Below are 20,913 nucleotides of genomic sequence, written 5' to 3' on the forward strand. Positions count from 1 at the left end.
CGGGAGGTACACAGTGGTCTTCCAGGGAATATGTCAACTCATTTGCCTAGTTTTACAACAGGCTACATTTAAAAAGCACAAGCAAGGTCAGTATAGGCTAAAATTTCAGACAGATGACTTGTTTATACTGCTTTATCTACTATACACTGAAATGTAAGTACAATATTTATGTTCCAATCAATTTATTTTATAATTATATGGTAAACATGAGAAAGTAAGCAATTTTTCAGTAATGTGCTGGGATATGTTTATATATTTGTCTGTCTGATTTTGTAAGCAAGTAGTTTTTCAGGTGAGGTGAAACTTTTGGGGACACAAGACAAATCAGACTCCTGAAAGGGATCCAGTAGTCTGAAAGCCAATGGCGTATGGTAACGTACGTGTAAAAAATCCTTTCAGTCACATAGAAGCTCATACAAGCAATGGAATTTTCATAATAAAGATGTCTTTATTCCAAAATAATAATGTGTTAGCCAGACAACTACAAAACATCTACACAAGACTTTGGTAAGAAATATATTCGTGACTGCTTTCTCATAAATTCCACAGGAAACAAAAACTAAAAACAAATGAACAAATTTTTTTAAAAAAATTGTGTTGCACCTATTAAAACCTATTGTACATTTAAGCCCCTAAATTTTCTTTCATTACATGTAAAGCTTCTATAGCTCATGTTAGAAAATATAACATACACAAGATGCTACAATCTGATATGTGGGGTGTACAAAACTCTGGAGTGATACCTGTGCTTTCAGTTGAAAACTGTATAATTCATGAGTTACAAGCAAGAACCATGTACATTTTTTATTGATTTGATATGCAGTGAATATTATGCTACTGGAAAGTTTACAGTATCAATGCAATCATTCTACATACTATATATCAGAACTTTTTGTTTTCCTTAGAAAATCAACCTATTTTTTTGTTTGTATATATATATAGATTTTTTTTTATTTTTTTTTTTACAAAAAGTAACAAGCTTAAATATTTTTTTTGTATCAAGGTAGAAGAAAGTCAGCAAAGTGAACTGGGAAAAAATGGATCAACAGAAAAATATGGTAAGCTGGATCTAGACCAGGGGTCGGCAACGTTCGGCACGCGGCTCGCCAGGGTGCCAGTTTATTTACCTGCAGACGCGGTAGGTTCGGCCGATCGCGGCCCCCACTCGCTGCGGTTCGCCGTCCCCGCCGCCTCCATTGGCCTGGGACGGCAAAACGCGGCGAGTGGTGGCCGCGATCGGCCGAACGTGCCGCGTCAGCAGGTAAATAAACTGGCCCGGCCCGCCAGGGTGCTTACCCTGGAGAGTCGAACATTGCCGACCCCTGATCTAGACAGAAACCGCCACATCTCTAACTGCAAGCTATTTTTGTGATTGCTAGTATTAATAATGTGAAAACTCAAATATCCTTAACATTGGTGAGCCTAAGAGGAATAACTGGAAATAATAGTGAGCTGTCCTGGGTAAGGGAAAATAAAGGAAGTTGGTTATTGAAACTGAACTAGAAACACAGTGTGAGGATTGCCAGACGTTTTTCCTTATAGGCATGTTCAAATAATATCACATTTCATACATACTCGAGGTATATAATTGGATTCAGCTATTATCAGAACATTGGCAAAGGGAATAAACCTAACATTTAAAACAATTTGATGACATGGAACATACAGGAAGAATGATAGTGACTGGGACCAGAGCATCAACAATTGATGACATTTTGTTACAGAAACTGGAGTGGCCTTCTACATAGGTTTTGCAGTAGCATGAACAAGCCAGAAGGGCTTGTGAGGTAGCAACACCCCATCCAGGAGAAAACAAAGAACTCTCATAGCCTACACGACCACAGGTTAAAGAGGCACAGCTCGGAGGGTCTAATGACTACTGTGGACTACTTGGCCCCTGTTGGTGCAGAAGCTGTTACCTATAGTAGGGGCTTGTAGAGAACACTTGCCATGGTTCTCATTTTCATCTGTTTCTACTCGGGACAGCTCCTGAGAACCTCAGGGTTTAGTATGGTACCCACCCTTTCTCCTGAAGAGGCTGTCTCGTCACTTCTGCAGTATTTATGATATTCCATGGGGTCTTTTAGCTCAGCTGGCTGCTTTGGATATAATAGGCCAGGCAGGTAGGGACTATACATCTATTTGTGCAAACAGTTAGTGATCATGATAAAATGACCTGAGCTCTGTAAAATGCAAAGTGTTTGGTTTTCAGAGGTTAGTGAAAAACCTCGTTTTCTGGTTTGGCTCAGCAAGGTTTGCACCCACTGCTGCACTGGTCTTAACTTCATTCTGGGGGCAAGAGATGCAGCAAAATGTACTAAGGTATTAGGGAAGCCACGGCAGGGGTTTTATAGAAAGAGGATGAAGGAGCCGGAGCCACAGCCAGACACTCTAGAATAGCAGGGGGGATGGGGGAGAGAATGACACAAAAGTGGCAACAGATCACATGAATTATGAAATTCAAAACCAGGTGCTGGATTTTGGGGCTTGTGACCAAGTATAAATGATTTGAATAAATTATCTACAGCTGGTTTAAAAAGAAATATAAAGTTTCATTTTCCCCTTCATTTCTCTCAAACTTGTTTTAAAAAAGAGTTCTCAACCAACAGTCTTTATTCTCAGTGCATCATTATTGATAAATAGGTTTATAATCCCTTTCTTGGACAAAAAGGTAAATTTTTAAGTTATTTCCCAATTTAAAATGTTAAAACCTTAAGAAATGAAGACTGGCCAGTGCATTAGCAGGCCTGCGATCCAGCAGCTGGTCTCTGCCTGGGGATAGATGCTTCAGGGGAAAGGTGTGAAAAATCTCAAGGAGCAATTAGGCAGTAACATACATTAGATATGAAAAGTTACTTCCTAACCTTTGGCAATTAGTGGGTGGCTTAGGCTGTCAGACATGATTTTTATCTTAGCTAGTGTAACTTCAGGCCATAGTCCTACAATTCACAAATGTCTACGCATTTTACAAATCCTTGTGAACCCTTTGTTGCAAGAATCTGTCCTATGGCAGTGAATGTCACAGACTGATTATGCATTAAGTAACACATGAAAATCCTTCTATTAGTTTTCAGTTTGCTGCTCCCCGCGTCTGTGCATAAGGTATAGATGAGCACCTTTTCAACACCATTCATTGTTTTATATACCTCTTCACTAAATTATTCCTATTTTTCAATCTCTGGCATGGAAGGACTGCCATGCCACAATCATTGCCTTTGTCTTTCTTTAGACTTTCTTCTATATCCTTTTTGAGATGGTGGTGTTGGGCAGAACTGAACATGGTTCAAGATAAGGGTTCACATTGTCCGTATTTTTCCTGTGTTTTTTTTTTTTATCACCACTGCTCATTGAGCAGACACTGTTACTGAGCTATCCAGACTGATGCCTATGTATTTGAGTTGTTTAAAGAAGTAAGGGGATCCTCATGAAGAAAAATGTATAGGATAGTAATTATCCAATACCAGTTTAACCCTCATGGTAGGAAGAGATAATATGCACCTTTAATATTATTGAACCAGCATTACTGAAATTATTCCTTGGCACAGTTGTGTAATCAATAGGCACTGCTTTGGATATTTTGAAATCAAATCAAATGAGACAATTCCTGCCACGCGTTAAACATGTCACTTTAACTTAGTTACGTTAATATGCATGCACCCCATGTCTGTACAGGGAATATTTCTATATGGCTATTGCATATCCACAGAGACGTTTTTATTTCAGAGTTAAATGACTCACAATGACTTACTAGTTTTATGCATTAAGGGCTAGCTGGAGTATCAAGGAGCCACTCTCAGCATACATTTGTGAGGAAATATTTATAAAATATATTTCTTGCACCAGCAAGACTAATAAGCAACCCACAATGCAAAAATGAAGACTAATATACACCATTTATATATATATTTTTTTAAAATCAAAACCATGGTTGACTTTCCATTTAGCTCAGACTCCATCACTTTGCAGCCTCGGGTTTTGCTAACAAGGGTGAACATTACATGCTCTTATCTCCTTCTTGTCTTTGCAGCTGGTAAACTGAGTGCTTTTGAACCTCTTCTTTACAGTCATGAAGCGTTCCTGAATTCCACCACCACACAGTTTGGTACATTCTGACCAAGCAGTCCATGGTCTCATCTTACAACCTAAAAATAAAAACATTTATCAATGCTATTTTAGCTAGCTTTTCATCTCTATCTCCCCTGGTGTATGGACACATACACACTCTTAATATTTTATTACTGAAACACTAAAAGGCTCCAATCAAGTCCAGGCAAGGTCCCATTGTGGTAGGCATTGTACAAAAGACAATCCCTTCCCCCCAAAATTTTCATCTACCTGTTATAACCTAGATTGTAATTACCAGGGATGTTGGTATTGGAGTTTTGCTAAAGCCTAGCATAGAAAGAGGTGCTAGCTAAGACATTTATAGCTGGATTTAGGAGCAAATTTTGCAACAGTTCAGATGCAATTGGAGCTGGAGGTTTTTAGTTCAGTCCCATGGAGTTTTTAGTCAGTATTAACTTTTTTGATGGTCTATTGTTTGTATAGAAGGACCTTACTGAGAAAGAACAAGATATTCATAGAGCTGCACAGACATAACCTGTTTTCTTTTGGGAACGGGTGAAAAAAGCTCTCTAGTTGCTACTGAAGTTCAGATCTGACCTTCAATACTGAAAGATGAAAGCCAAGAACACAAGCCCACTTTAACACTTAGTTAAAGCTTTTTCTAGAATGTAATGCTATTGCAGTCAGGGCCGGCTCCAGTGTTTTTGCCGCCCCAAGCGACAAGAGAAAAAAAAAAAAAGCGATCAGTGGCACTTCGGCGGCAGCTCTACCACCGCTGCTTCATTCGTCAGCAGCAATTCGGCGGCAGGTCCTTCCCTCCGAGAGGGACTGAGGGACCTGCCGCTGAATTGCCGCATGTGACGCCCCTTTCCGTTGTTCGCCCCAAGCACCTGCTTGCTGTGCTGGTGCCTGGAGCTGGCCCTGATTGCAGTGAAGTGCTGATACTCACAGACTTGTTCCTGTTATGAACAAAGGTCAAGCTGCCATGAGTAGCCTAAGCAATGTGGATAAAACATACCTGGATACAGCTCACCATCTACATCTTCCTTGGCATGTTCACTTCTTCTTTTCTCACGGGCTTCTTTCCACCGCCTTTTCTCTAGACCTGGACCTCTCAAACATTTTCTTATTCGGCATTTTTTACGTTGGACAGTTTCTGGGCATGGAGCTCCTCCAAACTGTGGTTCCATTTTAATCATTCTTGTCCTGATCATATGACCTTTTCCACAGGATTTATTGCATTCAGACCACTTGGACCACTCGGTTAATTCACAGTCAATGGCTGTGTCAAAGAAAGAAATACTGGCAATTATAACAACTCTTTGGGACCTAACCAGATGATGTAGAAGAAACATATGGCTTTGCCTAATGAGTTTTCATATCCAAACTACATGAACATGACAATGCACCCAGTCTTCAGAGTGAGTTTTGCAAGAAAACACATTAAAAATCTCTGTGCAGTCAGGAGGAAATACTTTGCACTAGCTGCCACTGCCTCAACCATCCCGGGAAAGAATGGTGCTAAGAGGTCACCAACTTTAAAAAAAAAAATAGTCCTGTTCCTCCTTAAATGCTCTGCTCTGGTGGCAGGAAGTAGGTTTTGACCATCTATTAGTCCATTTTCAATAGTTTTCTCTGGCATTATGCACACCACCCCGACCATCGTATGAGTCAAGATGTTAAATAATGAATACGTTGCACCCATATAGGACCTGCTCTCCAAGAATCTCAAAGCATTTTACTAATAGTAATGCATATTAAGAATAGTCACATGGTTTAAGCAAGTATTGTTATCTCCATTTTACAGTTGGGGAAAGTGAGGCACAGAGCTTTTTAACTTGAGTTTTTTACAGTCCCAGAAAAAAATCAGTAAAACAGACAGGACTTGAACTTAGATTTCCTGAATCATAGTTCCACACTATAGGCACAGAGCCATCATACCCCAAAAGTCTGCATTCAGGACTTTCCAGCATTGCTTTAAAAATCAAACTCTCACTGACTGACTAACACTCAAAATGCAGAAATAATCATATTTATTCCAAAGAAGTATTTTTTAAATTATTTAAGAAGTCCTCAGTTACAAAATTGTATCATAAGAATGTGGGTGGAGGGTTATAACCAATGCTGGCTAAAAATGCAGGTAGTTTTATGCAGGGCATTATAACACTTGGCTGGCAAAGAGTACAATAAAAATATTCTATCACATCCATCAGCAAGGGCTTCCCCTCTGCTTTGCTTTTCTTAAGAAGTGCAAAGCAGCAATAAGAGGGCAGCTGGGGATTCTGTCATGTAGGGGAATTCCCAGGTGGTGTGAGGCCACCGTATGTGGCTCTGCAGCACTTGGTCTTAGTCCCCATTGGCCTAGAGATGTGGTTGGAGGAAAAGGCGGTGGATGTACGACTCTCTTGTGATTGCGGGCCAATGGAGCAGCCCCTAGGGGCTATTCTAGGTGGCAGCTCATAAGCTGCTCTAATTACACACACACACACCCCAGATCAGGCAAGCAGGAGCATAGTTTTAAGCCACACTGCCCCTGGGTGCTCCACTTGAACCAAATCCAAGGCCCAACATTTTACTTGCTTGCTATTGGAGACTGGATGAAATTATGCATTTGAAAAAAAAATCATGGTTTCACTAACTCTTGACCAGCCTGGCATGGAGTTGGGTAGGTTGAACTAATTTCCAAATCCACTATCCTCTGAACTATTCATGGACTAAACTGTGTTTTGCGAAAGTCCCCCCACCCACATCTTGTTGTTGTCTCTCATGGCCTATGTCATAGTGTTAGTTGAGTTCCTAGTGCTCAGGAGACACCATCATAAAATTCACATCAACAATTGTCAGGAAGTGACAACCTTAGTGGTGGACACAGCAGAGGCCAAGAAGGCCTGGTCCTTCCACCCTTCTAGGTTTAAGATATAGTATAAGGAAGCTGAGGTTGCTGCTTCCCATACTGTCCTTGTTCCAATAAGAAGAAGATTGTGAATGCTGAATTTTCATTCATACAAAGAGGTCCATGGAGATGCTGTTATATTTCATAACAACAAAGATAAGCAGGGAGAATCCAGTTATATTTCCTTAAAGGGAAGAGTTAGTAAGGAGCTAAGATGTGGCATGAAAAGACAGCAAGGTGCTCATTTTTTAATAAATCTGGCGCTGTGGGAAATACGTATACTTTGAGTGAAAGGCATTGCACCTGCTAAGTGCTCTCTCAATCTCACATATTAGGTGAGGGTAACTTTCCCTGGCCTGGATTATCTGTGGAAATGAAGCACTCTGGGTATTTTCATAATGAGTTATTGCTCATTTAAGTAGTATATTCTCAAATATGCACATTGTATGCAGGACACACAATATGTATTTGAGTATCAGGATAGTCTGATGTAGCTCATGGAGTAGGAAACAAGAAATCCATAAAGCACACGGAACAGCTCCTTAAATATTCTAGGGTTACCATTCGTCCGGATTTACCCGGACATGTCCTCCTTTTTGTGCTAAAAATAGCGTCCGGGGGGAATTTGTAAAGCACTCACAATGTCCGGGATTTCCCCCGGCAGAGCAGAGCGAGCGGCTGGGAGGGCTGCAGGGAAGTCCCGGGCTGGACTCAGGAGCAGCTGTAGAGGAGCCGGATCCGCCCTGCATTCTGAGCCGGCAGCTCCCTTGCAGCCCAGTCCGGCAGCACTGTGCAGGGCCAGGGACCGGGTTTTGTTGTGCAGGGCCAGGGACCGGGTTTTGTTGTGCTGGGGAGCTCAGCCACATGTCCGGCTCGGCTGCACAGAGCCCAACACTCTGTTCTGAGCAGCAGGGTAAGGAGGTCAGGGGGCAGGAACGTTCTGGAGGTGGCAGTCAAGAAACGGGGGGGGGGCTTTTTGGGGGGAGTGGAGAAAGTTTTGGGCAGTCAGGGTACAGGTAGGGGGTAGGGTCCTGGGGGGCAGTTGGGGGGGGTCTTAGGAGGGGGCAGTTAGGGGACAAGGAACAGGGAGTCTTAGGTAGGGGGTGGGGTTCTGGAGGGCAGTTAGGAGCAGGGGTCCCAGGAGGGGGCAGTCAGGGGACAAGGAGCGGGGGGCTGGGAGTTCTGGGGGGGAGCTGTCAGGGGGCAGGAGTGGGGAGAGGGATCGGAGCAGTCAGGGGACAAGGAGCAGGGGGGGAGTGTTTGGGAGTTCTGGGGGGGGCTGTCAGGTGGCAGGGGTGGGGAGATGGATCGGAGCAGTCAGGGGACAGGGAGCAGAGGGGTTTAGATGGGTTGGGAGTTCTGGGGGGGGGCTGTCAGGGGGTGGGGAGTGGTTGGATGGGGCGTGGGAGTCCCAGGGGTCTGTCTGGGGGTGGGGGTGTGGATAAGGGTTGGGGCAGTCAGGGGACAAGAGGCAGGGAGGCTTAGATAGGGAGTGGAGTCCTGGGGGGCAGTTAGGGGCAGGGGTCCCAGGAGGGGGCAGTCAGGGGACAAGGAACGGGGGGAGGGTTGGGGGTTCTGGGGGGGCGGGAAGTGGGAGGGGCAGGGGCGGGGCTAGGGCGGGGCTCCTCCCGTCCTCTTTTTTTCTTGCTGAAATATGGTAACCCTAAAATATTCATAGTGCCATTTGGGGAGGCCCTGGGGTTTTTTCCTCTGCCATAGTGGATTACCCTGTGGGGCAGTTTATCTTCACCATGATGGGCCTGTTGTCTCTCCCAGCTGATTGTACCCTTTATAGGTCCTCTTAAACAGCTGTGCAGACCTCTCAAAGTCCTTAACGCTGCACGTATTCAGCATCTTCCAGATTTCATTTCCCAAGGACTCAGAGAGGAGGAGTTACAGACTCTCTCTCCATTACCCAGATGGGGTTGGACAGCCGTATAGCCGAGGGACAGGCATATCATCAGGTTCCGAGCAGCACTCAGTGGGTCTGGCACACAACCACGACAGCTCTGTCCAGGCTCCACAGCACAGACTAAGCACAGCACCAGGGGTTGATGCTTAGGCTACATCTACACTATGAGCTAGGCATGTGATTCCCAGCTTGCGCAGACATCCTAAAAATAGTAGTGTTGTCATGGTAACATGGGCAGCTAAGGTATGGACTAGCCAGGCTGAAAGCAAACCTGCCTGAACCGCATGGGTGCGTACTCAATACGGCTAGCCACCACTTGCTGCTGTCCACACTATCTTTACTGTTCTAGCTCAATGAGTGCTAGCATGAGCATATTTACACAGGCTGGGAATCACACCCTCAGCTCATAGTGTAGATATAGCCTTAGTTTGCAGAACATGTGAAATTAGCCTTCCTGTTTCAGACCGGTTCCTACACTTACGGCACTCTGGAAGCATGCACTTCTCCACTTGCTCCAGCTCCTCATTACAGTCTCCAAGCTCAGCTGCAGATTTCAGCATCCTTTGCCGGGTCCTCATCCCCTTCCCACAAGTGACACTGCAGTCACTCCATTCAGACCAAGGGGAGAGCATACAGGGAATGGTATCTAGTGCATGAAAAGAATGATTAGCAAAGATAACGAATCTTCATTATGTTGACAAATTATTTAAACACAAAGCTTTGAAAGAATTAAATGTGAGCATTTGAAGAAGGGACACAACCCCTATTTTTTGTATTTTGCTGTTAGCTTGCTTTTTGTTTTATTCAAACTAACTTGATGTTCCTACAAAAGCTCAGATGAAACCCAACATTTTTTTTTCAGGTTAAGTATTAAAAATGTTTCTCTGCAAACTTTTTTCCACTTTGTTTCTGCAGAGACTCAATGCATGAGAATCAAAATACTTCAAGAAAGTACTTGTGGGCGCATTTGAAACTAGGAACGTCCTGTGAGAGAGCCTGATCTTGTGAAATTTATAATAGTCTGATTCCAAATCAAAGAACTCATCACAGGCAGGGAACAGTATTTCATTCTACACTTTTTGATTCCTTTACAGCAGGGGTGGGCAAACTTTTTGTCCTGAGGGCTACAGCTGTGTATGGAAATTGTATGGCGAACCATGAATGCTCACAAAATTGGGGGTTGGGGAGAGGGGGTAGAGCTCCGGTTGGGGGTGCAGGCTCTGGGGTGAGGCTGGGGATGAGGGGTTGGGGGTGCAGGAGGTTGCTCCGGCCTGGGACGGAGGGGTTTGGAGGGCGAGTGGGGGATCAGGGCTGGGGAAGGGGGTTGGGGCACGGGAGGAGGTGGAGGGGTTCAGGCTCCAGGCAGCCCTTACCTCAAGCAGCTTCCAGAAGCAGCGGCATGTCCCCCTCTGGTTCCTACGCGGAGGTGTGGCCAAGCGACTCTGCATGCTGCCCTGTCCGCAGGTGCTGCCCCTGCAGCTTGCCTTGGCCGCAGTTCCCAGCCAATGGGAGCTGTAGGGGCAGCGCTTGGGGCGGGGGCAGCGTGCGGAGCCCTCTGGCTGCCCCTACGTGTAGGAGCCAGAGGGGGGACATGCTGCTGCTTCCTGGAGCTGCGCGGAGTGTGGCAAGCTGCCAACCCTGCTCCCCAGCTGGACTGCCGGAGTAGGGCAAGCCCTTGACCCTGCTGCCCGGCGGGAGCTCGAGGGCTGGATTAAAACATCTGAAGGGCCAGATGTGGCCCCCAGGCCATAGTTTGCCCATCCCTGCTTTACAGCAACAGTAATTACTTAAAGCAGTGGGTTCCACTATGGAATACTTACGGGAGCCCACAGGTATTTTGCTAATATACATGTGTATAGCATCTGGCAATGATACTGTGATATTCTGAAAGCATTGCTTTGAAAAAGTAATACGGCCATAGCAGTGAATAATTTTTCTGGAACTGATATGTCATCCTTTGGGTGGAAGTGGTACCAATGCATGTTCTCTTGAGGCAGGGAATCTGGTGCAGGGAAAAGTTGGGAATGTTTCCTGTTAGACACATTCTTTCATGTGCTCAAACAAAGTGTCATGAGAGTTGTCATACTTCTGTCCATGGCAGGTGGCTCATAGACACTTACGGCACTCTGGCATCATGCATTTCTCCACCTCGGTAGTTTCCGTATTGCACATGGATCCATCAGCTGGAGTCATCTTAATCATTCTATGTCGCTTTTTCATTCCCATTCCACAGCTAGCGCTGCATTCATTCCACTCTGCCCATTCTGTCACAAGGCAACTACTAGGAGCTATTTATAATGTAAAGAGAAAAAAATCACTATCTAAGAAATGGTTCATTTAGTGCTTTTGTTACTGATTGGATTTTGCAAGGCTAAATGAAATACTTACAACACTCCTCATTTACAATACATTTTTCAGTTTCTTCAGTAGGTACTTTGCACATCGAGCCGTCGTCAGGAAATTGTTTCACATATCTCTCTCTAGATCGCATTCCCATTCCACAAGAAACAGTACAGGGGGACCATGTAATCCATTCAGACATCATGCAAGTGGAACCATCTAAAATACAGAGGAGGATTTCAATTACCTACTTTGAGATTGCCACACCTTTGCCTGATAAATCTCATCTACCAAGAGGTATCTACCCCCCCACTCTTTTCAGACTTCCATGCTTCTGTTTATCCACTCTATCTCCTGTCTCATTCTACCTTTCCCTTCATTCCTCACTTCACTCCTTCCTTCTTGCTACTCCTCCTTAACCTTCAAACATACACTCAAACAGCCTACTGAATTGCAATAGTGAACACAGAGGACCGCATTTTCTAAGGTGACTCCATAATTTTCCACATGGGTGTTCAGTTTTGAACACACAAACACTTATGCATGCACTTTTCTTCAACCATCATCACTTACACCTAGAGATGGGACCATGCAGCTATAATAGAATAGTTGGGCCTCCAAGTTAAAATGCTCTCCCCTCTCCCCCCATTTTATCCCCTCCACTCTTTCCTGTTTTGTTACCTTCATCACTACAGCCTGGGCCCATACATGGCTGAAAATCCTGGGTATCGGGACAAGGCACACTGAGGTCCAGCTGGGCTTTAAGCATTCTCTGCCTCATCCTCTTGCCCTTATCACAAGTGGAGGAGCTGCAGGCTGACCATGGGGACCAGTTTGAGTAAATGCAAGTCTCAGGGGTGTCATCTAAAATCAATAACAAGCAGAACATGTCAACAATGGGTTAGTCTCCATTTATGCCTCTTCACTTGGTTGGTGATTGCATGAGATGTTTAACATGATTGGTTCCTTGCTTGCTAATGAAGCATTTCACTGTTTTAAGTTTCACTCAGCTGGCACCTTTGTGTGATGCAGCTCGGAATTCTTCCTTGTGTTAGGATATTAAGAAGTTTGTTTTAATTCCTCCCAGATAGTCACCTGTACTATACATTTCTAACAGATCGGACAGCTGTTGCCAAACTTCTGTGGGCACCATGGTCGTTCTGTGCAGGTTGCCAGGCCAAAGAGGCGCAACATAAAGAATGGAAAACTGCATCACTGTGACTTTCAGTGGGACTTGTGCTTTTAAGTCACTTAAGTGCTTTTGAACATCCCACTATTGTCATCAGTTCTTCAGGCAAGTAAGAAATGATGCTGAGTGAGTTGTTTTTGTATATTTAATAGTGTACTAATAATGACATAAAGACAGGAAATATACAGAAGCAGCACTGGAGGATGAAACAAAAAACTCACATAGCAGAACGTAATTAAAAAGTACCTTCTTCTTTCTCTTCTGGAACAAGATCTGCTACAATGTCATCTACATTATCAGGGATGATATTGCATTGCTCTCCCTGCAGAGAAAGAGTGGTAAAGATTTAAATTAGGATGGTAATGGGAATAAACCAATAGGTGCTGGCGGGATGTAAAACCAGTTGCTAGAAGCTACACAGTAACACAAGCAGGGTTTGTGCTCCAGTACCTCAACAGTTGTAAAGCTACGGATTTGCAGTTATTCACGCTTGTATGCAGGGGGCCAGCACAAATCCTATAACTCACTCAATTCCAGTACGGCTTAAATGCTGCATACACATTGTGCTGGCCTGTTTCATAGTGGGGAATTTCACCTCTAGAGAATTTAAAATATAGGCAAGAAATAGCAACAGGCTACATAGGTTGGGATTTCCAAAAGCGTATGTATACATCTAAGGAAAACCACCTGAAACACTGATATGCAAAGAGAATGGGAAACCTGGACAGAAAAAATGCACAGAGAAACCTAGGTGTGAGAGTAGAGAGTAAACTAAAATGCCTGCAATTTCATAGAGTGGCAGAAACAATGTGGTTTGGGACTGCATATTCAGAGGCCTTACATCACAAAAAAGGATACTAATGGCACCTCTGAGTACACTGGTGGTGGGGTTACATATAGAATGCAGTATACAGTGAGCTTAATAAATTGGGAGGAATTTGGAACAACATCAGTGATTAAAGGTCTGCAGATATGCTTTTGAGGGAAAATAAAAAGGGTCTATGCCCAAACCTTACTTAAGGACCTGCAGGTTTGAATCAGTGCTGATGTGGTTCTAAATTACAATGAAGACAGGAATATATAACCATCTGCAAATACTCGTGGTCTAAAAATCAGAAAGCGGAGACATATTTAGGAGGATCCCCTATGCAATAACAGAGACAAATAAGATGAAACTAAGCCAAAGGAAAAGTAGCTTGAGTATCAAGAAACATTTCTTAACACAGGGATCCATAAGACCATGGAATAAGCCCCCAAGGGAAGTATTGGAAAGTCCATCACTTGAATCATTTAAAAGTTGGCTGGGCAAAGAACTGGAGAACATACTGTAAGGTTCCATTCTGCATTGGCAAGGGACTAGATTATATGACTAGAGATGAAAAACCTAATGTGGTTAATCTCCATGCTTCTATGAAAAAGAAGTACTAAAATATGCAGCACTGGACGTTTCTATCAGCAGAAGGAACAGTAGATTAAAAGGGTTTCAACAGTTTAAAAAATCCATAAAATATATTTAAATTGTATTATTTCATTTTTACTGCTGTCTTTTAGAATTTTATATTGCTACCTTTCGTGCAATTCTCTCAATGACAACTCTGGCCACCACTGCTATAGACCCTCCTTCTGGATCATAAAAGGGACTCTGAGGGTGATCAAGGCTCGTTAGTGGTCTTATCTTCTCTTGAGGAATTGTAGGTTTGTTGGGTGACTGCAATCAGAAAGAAACAGATACAAATATGGATTAAAAAGGAATAAAAACACACGTATTTTGAATAATAGAAGTCAACACAATATACAAAATTTAGAGCTGCTTCTGAAATGTTCAATAGGAAAATGCCCCTTTCAACAGAATGAATTCTCCCATGGCAACGAACATCCCTTATGCAGCATTTCTGTAAATCTGGGGAACTGGAATTTAATAATTCTGTTCATAGTATGTGAGGTACAGTAGCATCCAGGTTACCCTACAGAGCTGTGTTGGCTCTGCTGCAGTAACAGGAGAAAAAGCAGTAAACACTTATTTTTGTCTTTGATGTAAGGCAGTTATTGCTCTGAATATATATAGGGAGCAGATCTCAAATGAGACCATAATGTTTTTATTTGTAGTCACTTTTCCATATGGAACTTCCCTTTACGTGTCACAAAGAAAGAGAGAGAAAAGAGGAGAGAATGCATCTGTGGATGGAGAGAGACAAAACCAAAGTCATCCATAGTGAAACCTCCCTCATGTCACCAGAGATGAATTTGTCACAGCATGTTTAAAATTACAAGTAAGAAACAAAGAACTCAATATTATTTCTTCAGCATATTTCAAAGCTTTGACTTGTTTTTAAGTTCTGTGATCCATAAATGACCCTCGGTTCTTTAAAATAGTAGTGGCCAGACTGAGAACCAGAACTTGACTGGAAATCCCTGGGGGGAAAAGGGCACAATGTGGGAGAGGATTTTTTTTAAATTTAATTATTTGTTGTTTCCTCTTTGTATAGAAAACTGGACAAACACTAAGACCCAAGCTAGACAACACATTGTTTATCTTAGAGACATATTTAAGTTTCTGCACTTGAGACGAGTTCAGGACAAATGGTGTGTTATGTTATTCAGGATGCTATTTCTTCTCTTGCAGATTAAGAACAAAATCCTACTCTTACTATTTGGAGCCATTGTGGGGAGAGAAAACATTCTTATGAACCCAATAAATTTAGAACATAAGAATTTCCCTGTCCCCTAAACATTTCGGTTGCAGTTGAGAGAGACCAGGTAGGGCGAGAATATAGGTTTTGAAAGCAAATCTACCCTACTTCCTTGCCTCTGACATTTTAAATGCATAATTGTAATTACTGACGTCCTATTTTATATTATAATACATTGTAGCTAACAGCAGTTGCAGAGAGCAAAAGTTTTGTGAGCTTAAGTTACATTTGAACAGCATGTTAGGAGACAGATCCTCAGCTGGTGTAAACGATAGCTTCATTGCATTCTAGGTGCTTTATCTTTGTCTTCCTAACAAACGTCTTTGTTTTTACTATGTCATATACCAGGAGAGGGGGGAGAGGCTTCGTGAGCCTAAAACCCCACTCGAAAAAGTTATGAGACTAAAAACTAGGCAAAAAGTTTCTCTTTTGGAAAGCATGCTATATAAATGTGGGAAGGTCTGGACAAAAATATTCAGTGCACAAACAGGCATGCCCCATTAAAACCTATTCTGAGTCTCTGCATGCACATTCTCATTAATTGCGGTCATATATATATTGAATGCAAACTCATAGTTAACATACAAATCAAACCACCATTGATGTCTTCTGTTGATCCCTAGCTAGTGTCTGATACACTTTGAAGTTTACCTGACCATGCTCAGAATGCTCTTCAAGGTCATAACTATTTCAGAACAGTGGTGGTGTCTAATCTCAGAGAACAAACCAAATGGTTTGCTTTGCACATAATTGTGTTGCATATTTGTCCTGCAGTCTGCCTCGAGACATAAAAAACATGGAATGGTTAAAATGGAATGGTGAACGCTTTTTTTTTTTCCTTCTTGGATGTTTGTTTTATTTTACATCTGAGATCAGTCAAGAGGTCAGCAATAAAAACTTCGTATGCCTGCATATTGCCATAAAAACTCTTGTCACTGAAATGGATAGAGAACTAGAACAATAGCTAGAGAAGTGGTGGAAAATTTAGTACTGACAACTGTCTTTTACCTCAACTTTGTTTTCTGACAAAAACAGAAAAAGCTTGTTAAAAATGTCCACTGTACATAAAAAAGGTCACAAGTCCAAGATATTTTTTATTAGCAAACACAATTCTGTTTGGAGCTGGAGAGTAAAACAAGGCATTATTTTAACTGTGTGAATTCTCAGGGAACATTCAGCAACCTAACCACATTTGGGGAATTTACAATATTAAATATGAGCTTTATTAGTTACTTGTCTTATGGCAAGAAGTGCCAACTGATATTAGGGACCTATTGTGTTAGGAACCATATAAACATATAGTGAGAGACCTAACTAATAAAAGGCAAGATGAAAATAACAAGATCTTTAGGTCTTCACCTGTATGCACTGCTTTAATTACAAATTGTTTTAATTATATATATTAAATTGCACTAGCTTTTATAAATTATCAGTCTATTTTTTGTAATGATGCCTTTTCATACCAGAAGCCCAGGGTTTTGGAGTTAGTGTATTTCATGAATGGGGTCATATTTTACTGTTGGAGGATGAGTATAGTTAGCAGCCAGGTGGCAGAAGAGGCACATTTTATTTCAGCAACTGATGAGTGAAAGTAATCTCCTGATGGTTTTGCTTTACCACAGAAGACAGAAATCTTCCACTTGATGAATATATAATTTTTGCTTGTTTGTTTATCAAGACAGATTTACTATATTGCAAACATAACCATACAGGGAACAGTGTAAGAACAGAAGAACTGCAGCTGAAAAATAATTCTGGTGATAAGTGGAAAGGCAGGCCTGTGGAGGCACAAACATATAGGAATCAACAAAAAAATCTCAACTACATTTTCTTTCTGTGCATTCACTCATGATCATTTAGGTAGCCATAGTGTGATCACTCCACAACAGGATATATGAGTCAGCCAAAACTTTAATTCTTTTGGTCCTCTGCTATTCTATTCACATATTTCTCAGGAATCTTATCTCGTCCACTCACTGAGGTGCACAAGTTCTTGTCTCCAATCGTAATTTCTTTGCAAACCTTTGGGATGGTTCTTTATTCTGATCATGTGCCTTCCCCCATGCTGTTTTGTTTTCTATTTCCCCCTTTTCCAAGATTTTTATCTGTTTTCATAGCTACCGGTCTTTGCTATTGGAGCATAAAACTTTCTAAGAACTGTGGTTGGCTTTTACTCAGCTTTTGCTGTCTGAGTCTATATGTTAGCTCCATACACCATCCCAAGGATCACACAGATGCTGCAGACCTTTCTCTTGTATATCCATAGCTTGATATATAGTAATTATTTCCTTGCTGGTATGGATTTTGTAACAGTTAAGAAAATAAAAACCATACTGGTTCAGACCAATGGTCCATCTAGACCAGTATCCTGTCTTCCGACAGTGGCCAGTGCCAGATGCTTCAGAGAGAATGAACAGAACAGGACAATTATCAAGTGATCCATCCTCTGTTGTCCAGTCCCAGCTTCTGGCAGTCAAAGGTTTAAGAATACCCACAGCATGGGGTTGTATCCCTGACCATCTTGGCTATTAGCCATTGATGAGACTATTCTCCATGAACTGATATAATTCTTTTTTGAATCAAGTTATACTTTTGGCCTTCACAACATACCCTGGCAACAAGTTCCACAGATTGGCTGTGCAAGTTTATATGAAGAAGTACTTCCTTATATTTGTTTATACTTGCTGTCTATTAATTTCATTGCGTGACCCCTAGTTCTTGTGTTATGTGAAGGGGTAAATAACACTTCCTTAGTCACTTTTTCCACACCATTCGTGATTTTATAGTCATCTATCATATCCTCCCTCAGTCTCTTTTCTAAACTGAATAGTCCTAGTCTTTTTAATCTTTCCTCATATGGAAGATTACCCATAATCATTTTTGTTGCCCTTCTCTGTACTTTTTCCAGTTCTTTTTTTTTTTTTTAGAAGGGGTGAACAGAACTGCAAGCAGTATTCCAGGTGTGGGCTTACTATGGATTTATATAGTGGTATTGTGATATTTTCTGTCATCTTATCTATCCCTTTCCTAATGGCTCCTAATATTGTGTTTGCTTTTTGATTGCCGCTGCACATGGAGCAGATGTTTTCAGAGATCTATCGATGATGACTTCAAGTTCTCGTTTGAGTGATAGCAGCTAATTCATACCCTGTCATTTTGTCTTTATAGTTGGAATTGTTTTCCAACGTGCATTACTTTGAATTTATCAACACTGAGTTTCATCTGCCATTTTATTGCCCAGTCACCCAGTTTTGTGAGATCCCTTTGTAACTCTTCAGTCTGCTTTAGACTTAAGTATATTGAGTAATTTTGTATTGTCTGTGAACTTTGCCACCTCAATGTTTACCCCCTTTTCCAGATCATTCCTCAACATATCATGTTCATCTATGTGTCTGATAATACAGTTCTTTACTATAGTTTCAACCAATTTGCCTGGTACTGAAGTTAGGTTTACCAGTCTGTAATTGCCAGGATTGCCTCTGGAGCCTTTTTTAAAGTTAGGCGTTACATTAGCTATCCTCCAGTCATCTGCTACAGAGGCTGATTTAAGCAGTAAGTTACATAACACAGTTAACAGTTCTGCAGTTTCACATTTGAGTTCCTTCAGAACGCTTGGGTGAATACCATCTGGTCCTGGTGACTTATTGCTACTTAATTTATCAATTTGCTCCAAAATCTTTTGGTTCTGGTGTGTGGATCTTCCTGGTGTCCTCTGCATTGAAGATCAATGCAAATAATTCATTTAGGTTCTCCACAACGACCCTGTCTTCCTTGAGTGCTCCTCTAGTGCCTCAATCATCTCAATCAGCCCCGCTGATTGTTTGGCGGGCTTCCTCCAGCCAGGCGATTGCTTTGGTCATCCTATGTTTTTCAGTGTCCCAATTTAATTGAGTTAAACTAGCACCCTGGGATTTTTGATGGCACATGGGTTAGTGTACACACTTGTTGGGAAATTGAGTACTTATCTATCCCTAATTTTTAGTAACCTAAGTTCATTTTTCTTCGGAGAGCGGGGTCATCAGTGCACAACATCACAAGAAGTATCTAAGAGTTCAGATTTGGAAAATCAGGCACAATAAAAGACAGCAATTGCTACCAATGTCTGTTCCAATTGCCTTTCATTTTCCTATGCAAGGAATGGTTTGCCGAATACTAAGAGGTTTTCACATAGTTGTGGATTATTAGCCTTCATTCTTAACAGCTATGTTAATTAAGGAAGAGATTATGTTTTAAAGCCATTACAAGTATTACAAATACCTCATAGGTAACCCCACTGTCGGTACCAGCATCCCATGGTATCAGATCCTGAACGACTTTCTGAACCCAGCCACAATCCTTGGTACAAAGGTCTTCAGCTGACAAGCCTACATTCCAGTCAGGACTGGGGCCTAGCATGGTAAGGAAAGACATCAGGTGACGAGTCCTGTCCACAGAAAATTCAGCAGAGGGAGCAGCTCTCCTGCAAATAAGAAACAGGAAGATAAAGTTACCCGCTCAAGTAAAGTTTGCTATTTGAGTAGCAATGAGATTTGTGCTTTAAATGGAGAAAAAATTAGTCAGCTCAGAATATATATCTGAAATCTAGAGATAAACAGAGATGAGATAGGGTGAAGGCATGATACAACTCTCATACATTGTATCCTTTTCAGCAGTGAGGCAGTCTTTGTGTATTATATAATGAAATGGCGCTTACTTCATTCAAGGATGTTTATGGTTTATTGTAGCTCAATGGTTTGGAATGAAGAGTTGTGGCTAGTGTCCTTACTTCATTGTCATGTAACAAAAAACCCTTGTCAATATGTTCTCATATACCATAACAAATTAAAAACTTCAAGCAACATAGTAGGAAGTACCATGAAGTAATATTCATTTTTGACTGTCAGGATATTTTTAATCAGCAATGCACCGTGGTTTCAATTTAAAAAGTGCCTAGAAATACAACTTAAAAAAACAATCATTAGTCAAAAAGAAGAACAGGAGGACTTGTGGCACCTTAGAGACTAACAAATTTATTAGAGCATAAGCTTTCGTGGACTATAGCCCGAAGAAGTGGGCTATAGTCCACGAAAGCTTATGCTCTAATAAATTTGTTAGTCTCTAAGGTGCCACAAGTCCTCCTGTTCTTCTTTTTGCGGATACAGACTAACACGGCTGCTACTCTGAAACCAATCATTAGTCAGATTTTCATGCTCATGTAAGTGAGAGATTAACAGCACTGGCTAGACTCAGAGAATAATGCAGCCAGGCATTGTGCAAGTTTCTGCTAATATACGTCAATGATGATGTGCAAGCACTCCTACTTGTCCAATCCTTGCCAAAGATTCTCTCAAGTAGAGACTGTTAATCATGTGGTGCTTTGTGCTGTAGACCAATAACTATCAAATTCCTGTTCAACTGGAAACTAAAACCAAATCTGAGCCCAAATCTCCATTCACATGTAAACCACTAGAATATTAACTCATTTTGTCATCTTTCCTATGAACAGCAACTGCTAGGTTACCTTACATATAATTAGGGCTGTCAATTGCAGTTAACTCACACAATTAACTCAAAAAAATTAACTGCGATTAAAAACATTAATTGCGATTAATTGCACTGTTAAACAATAGAAGACCAAATGAAATGTATTAAATATTTGTGGATGTTTTTCTACATTTTCAAATATATTGATTTCTATTACAACACAGAATACAAAGTGTACAGTGCTCACTTTGTATTATTTTTTATTACAAATATTTGCACTGTAAAAATGCTGAACTAAATAAATAGTATTTTTCAATTCATCGCATACAAGTACTGTAGTGCAATCTCTTTATTGTGAAAG

At 41.6% G+C, this 20,913-nt stretch overlaps 1 protein-coding gene across 1 annotated transcript in view; it reads right to left on the reverse strand.

Annotated features, from left to right (window-relative positions):
• Positions 1–425: 425 nt before the first annotated feature.
• SPON1 (spondin 1) overlaps positions 426–20,913 on the reverse strand; it is a 346,568-nt gene continuing 326,080 nt past the window's right edge. The window contains exons 8-16 of the mRNA XM_005290831.5: positions 19,347–19,548; positions 13,967–14,107; positions 12,646–12,721; positions 11,892–12,074; positions 11,259–11,429; positions 10,991–11,158; positions 9,352–9,516; positions 5,084–5,347; positions 426–4,142 (exon numbers count right to left, since the gene is read on the reverse strand). Coding sequence (XP_005290888.1) covers positions 3,979–4,142; positions 5,084–5,347; positions 9,352–9,516; positions 10,991–11,158; positions 11,259–11,429; positions 11,892–12,074; positions 12,646–12,721; positions 13,967–14,107; positions 19,347–19,548 — 1,534 coding nt within the window. The 3' untranslated portion in view covers positions 426–3,978. The remainder of the gene's footprint in view (positions 4,143–5,083; positions 5,348–9,351; positions 9,517–10,990; positions 11,159–11,258; positions 11,430–11,891; positions 12,075–12,645; positions 12,722–13,966; positions 14,108–19,346; positions 19,549–20,913) is intronic.

The sequence above is a fragment of the Chrysemys picta genome, chromosome 4 (assembly GCF_011386835.1).
Source record: "Chrysemys picta bellii isolate R12L10 chromosome 4, ASM1138683v2, whole genome shotgun sequence".
NCBI lineage: Eukaryota > Metazoa > Chordata > Testudines > Emydidae > Chrysemys > Chrysemys picta.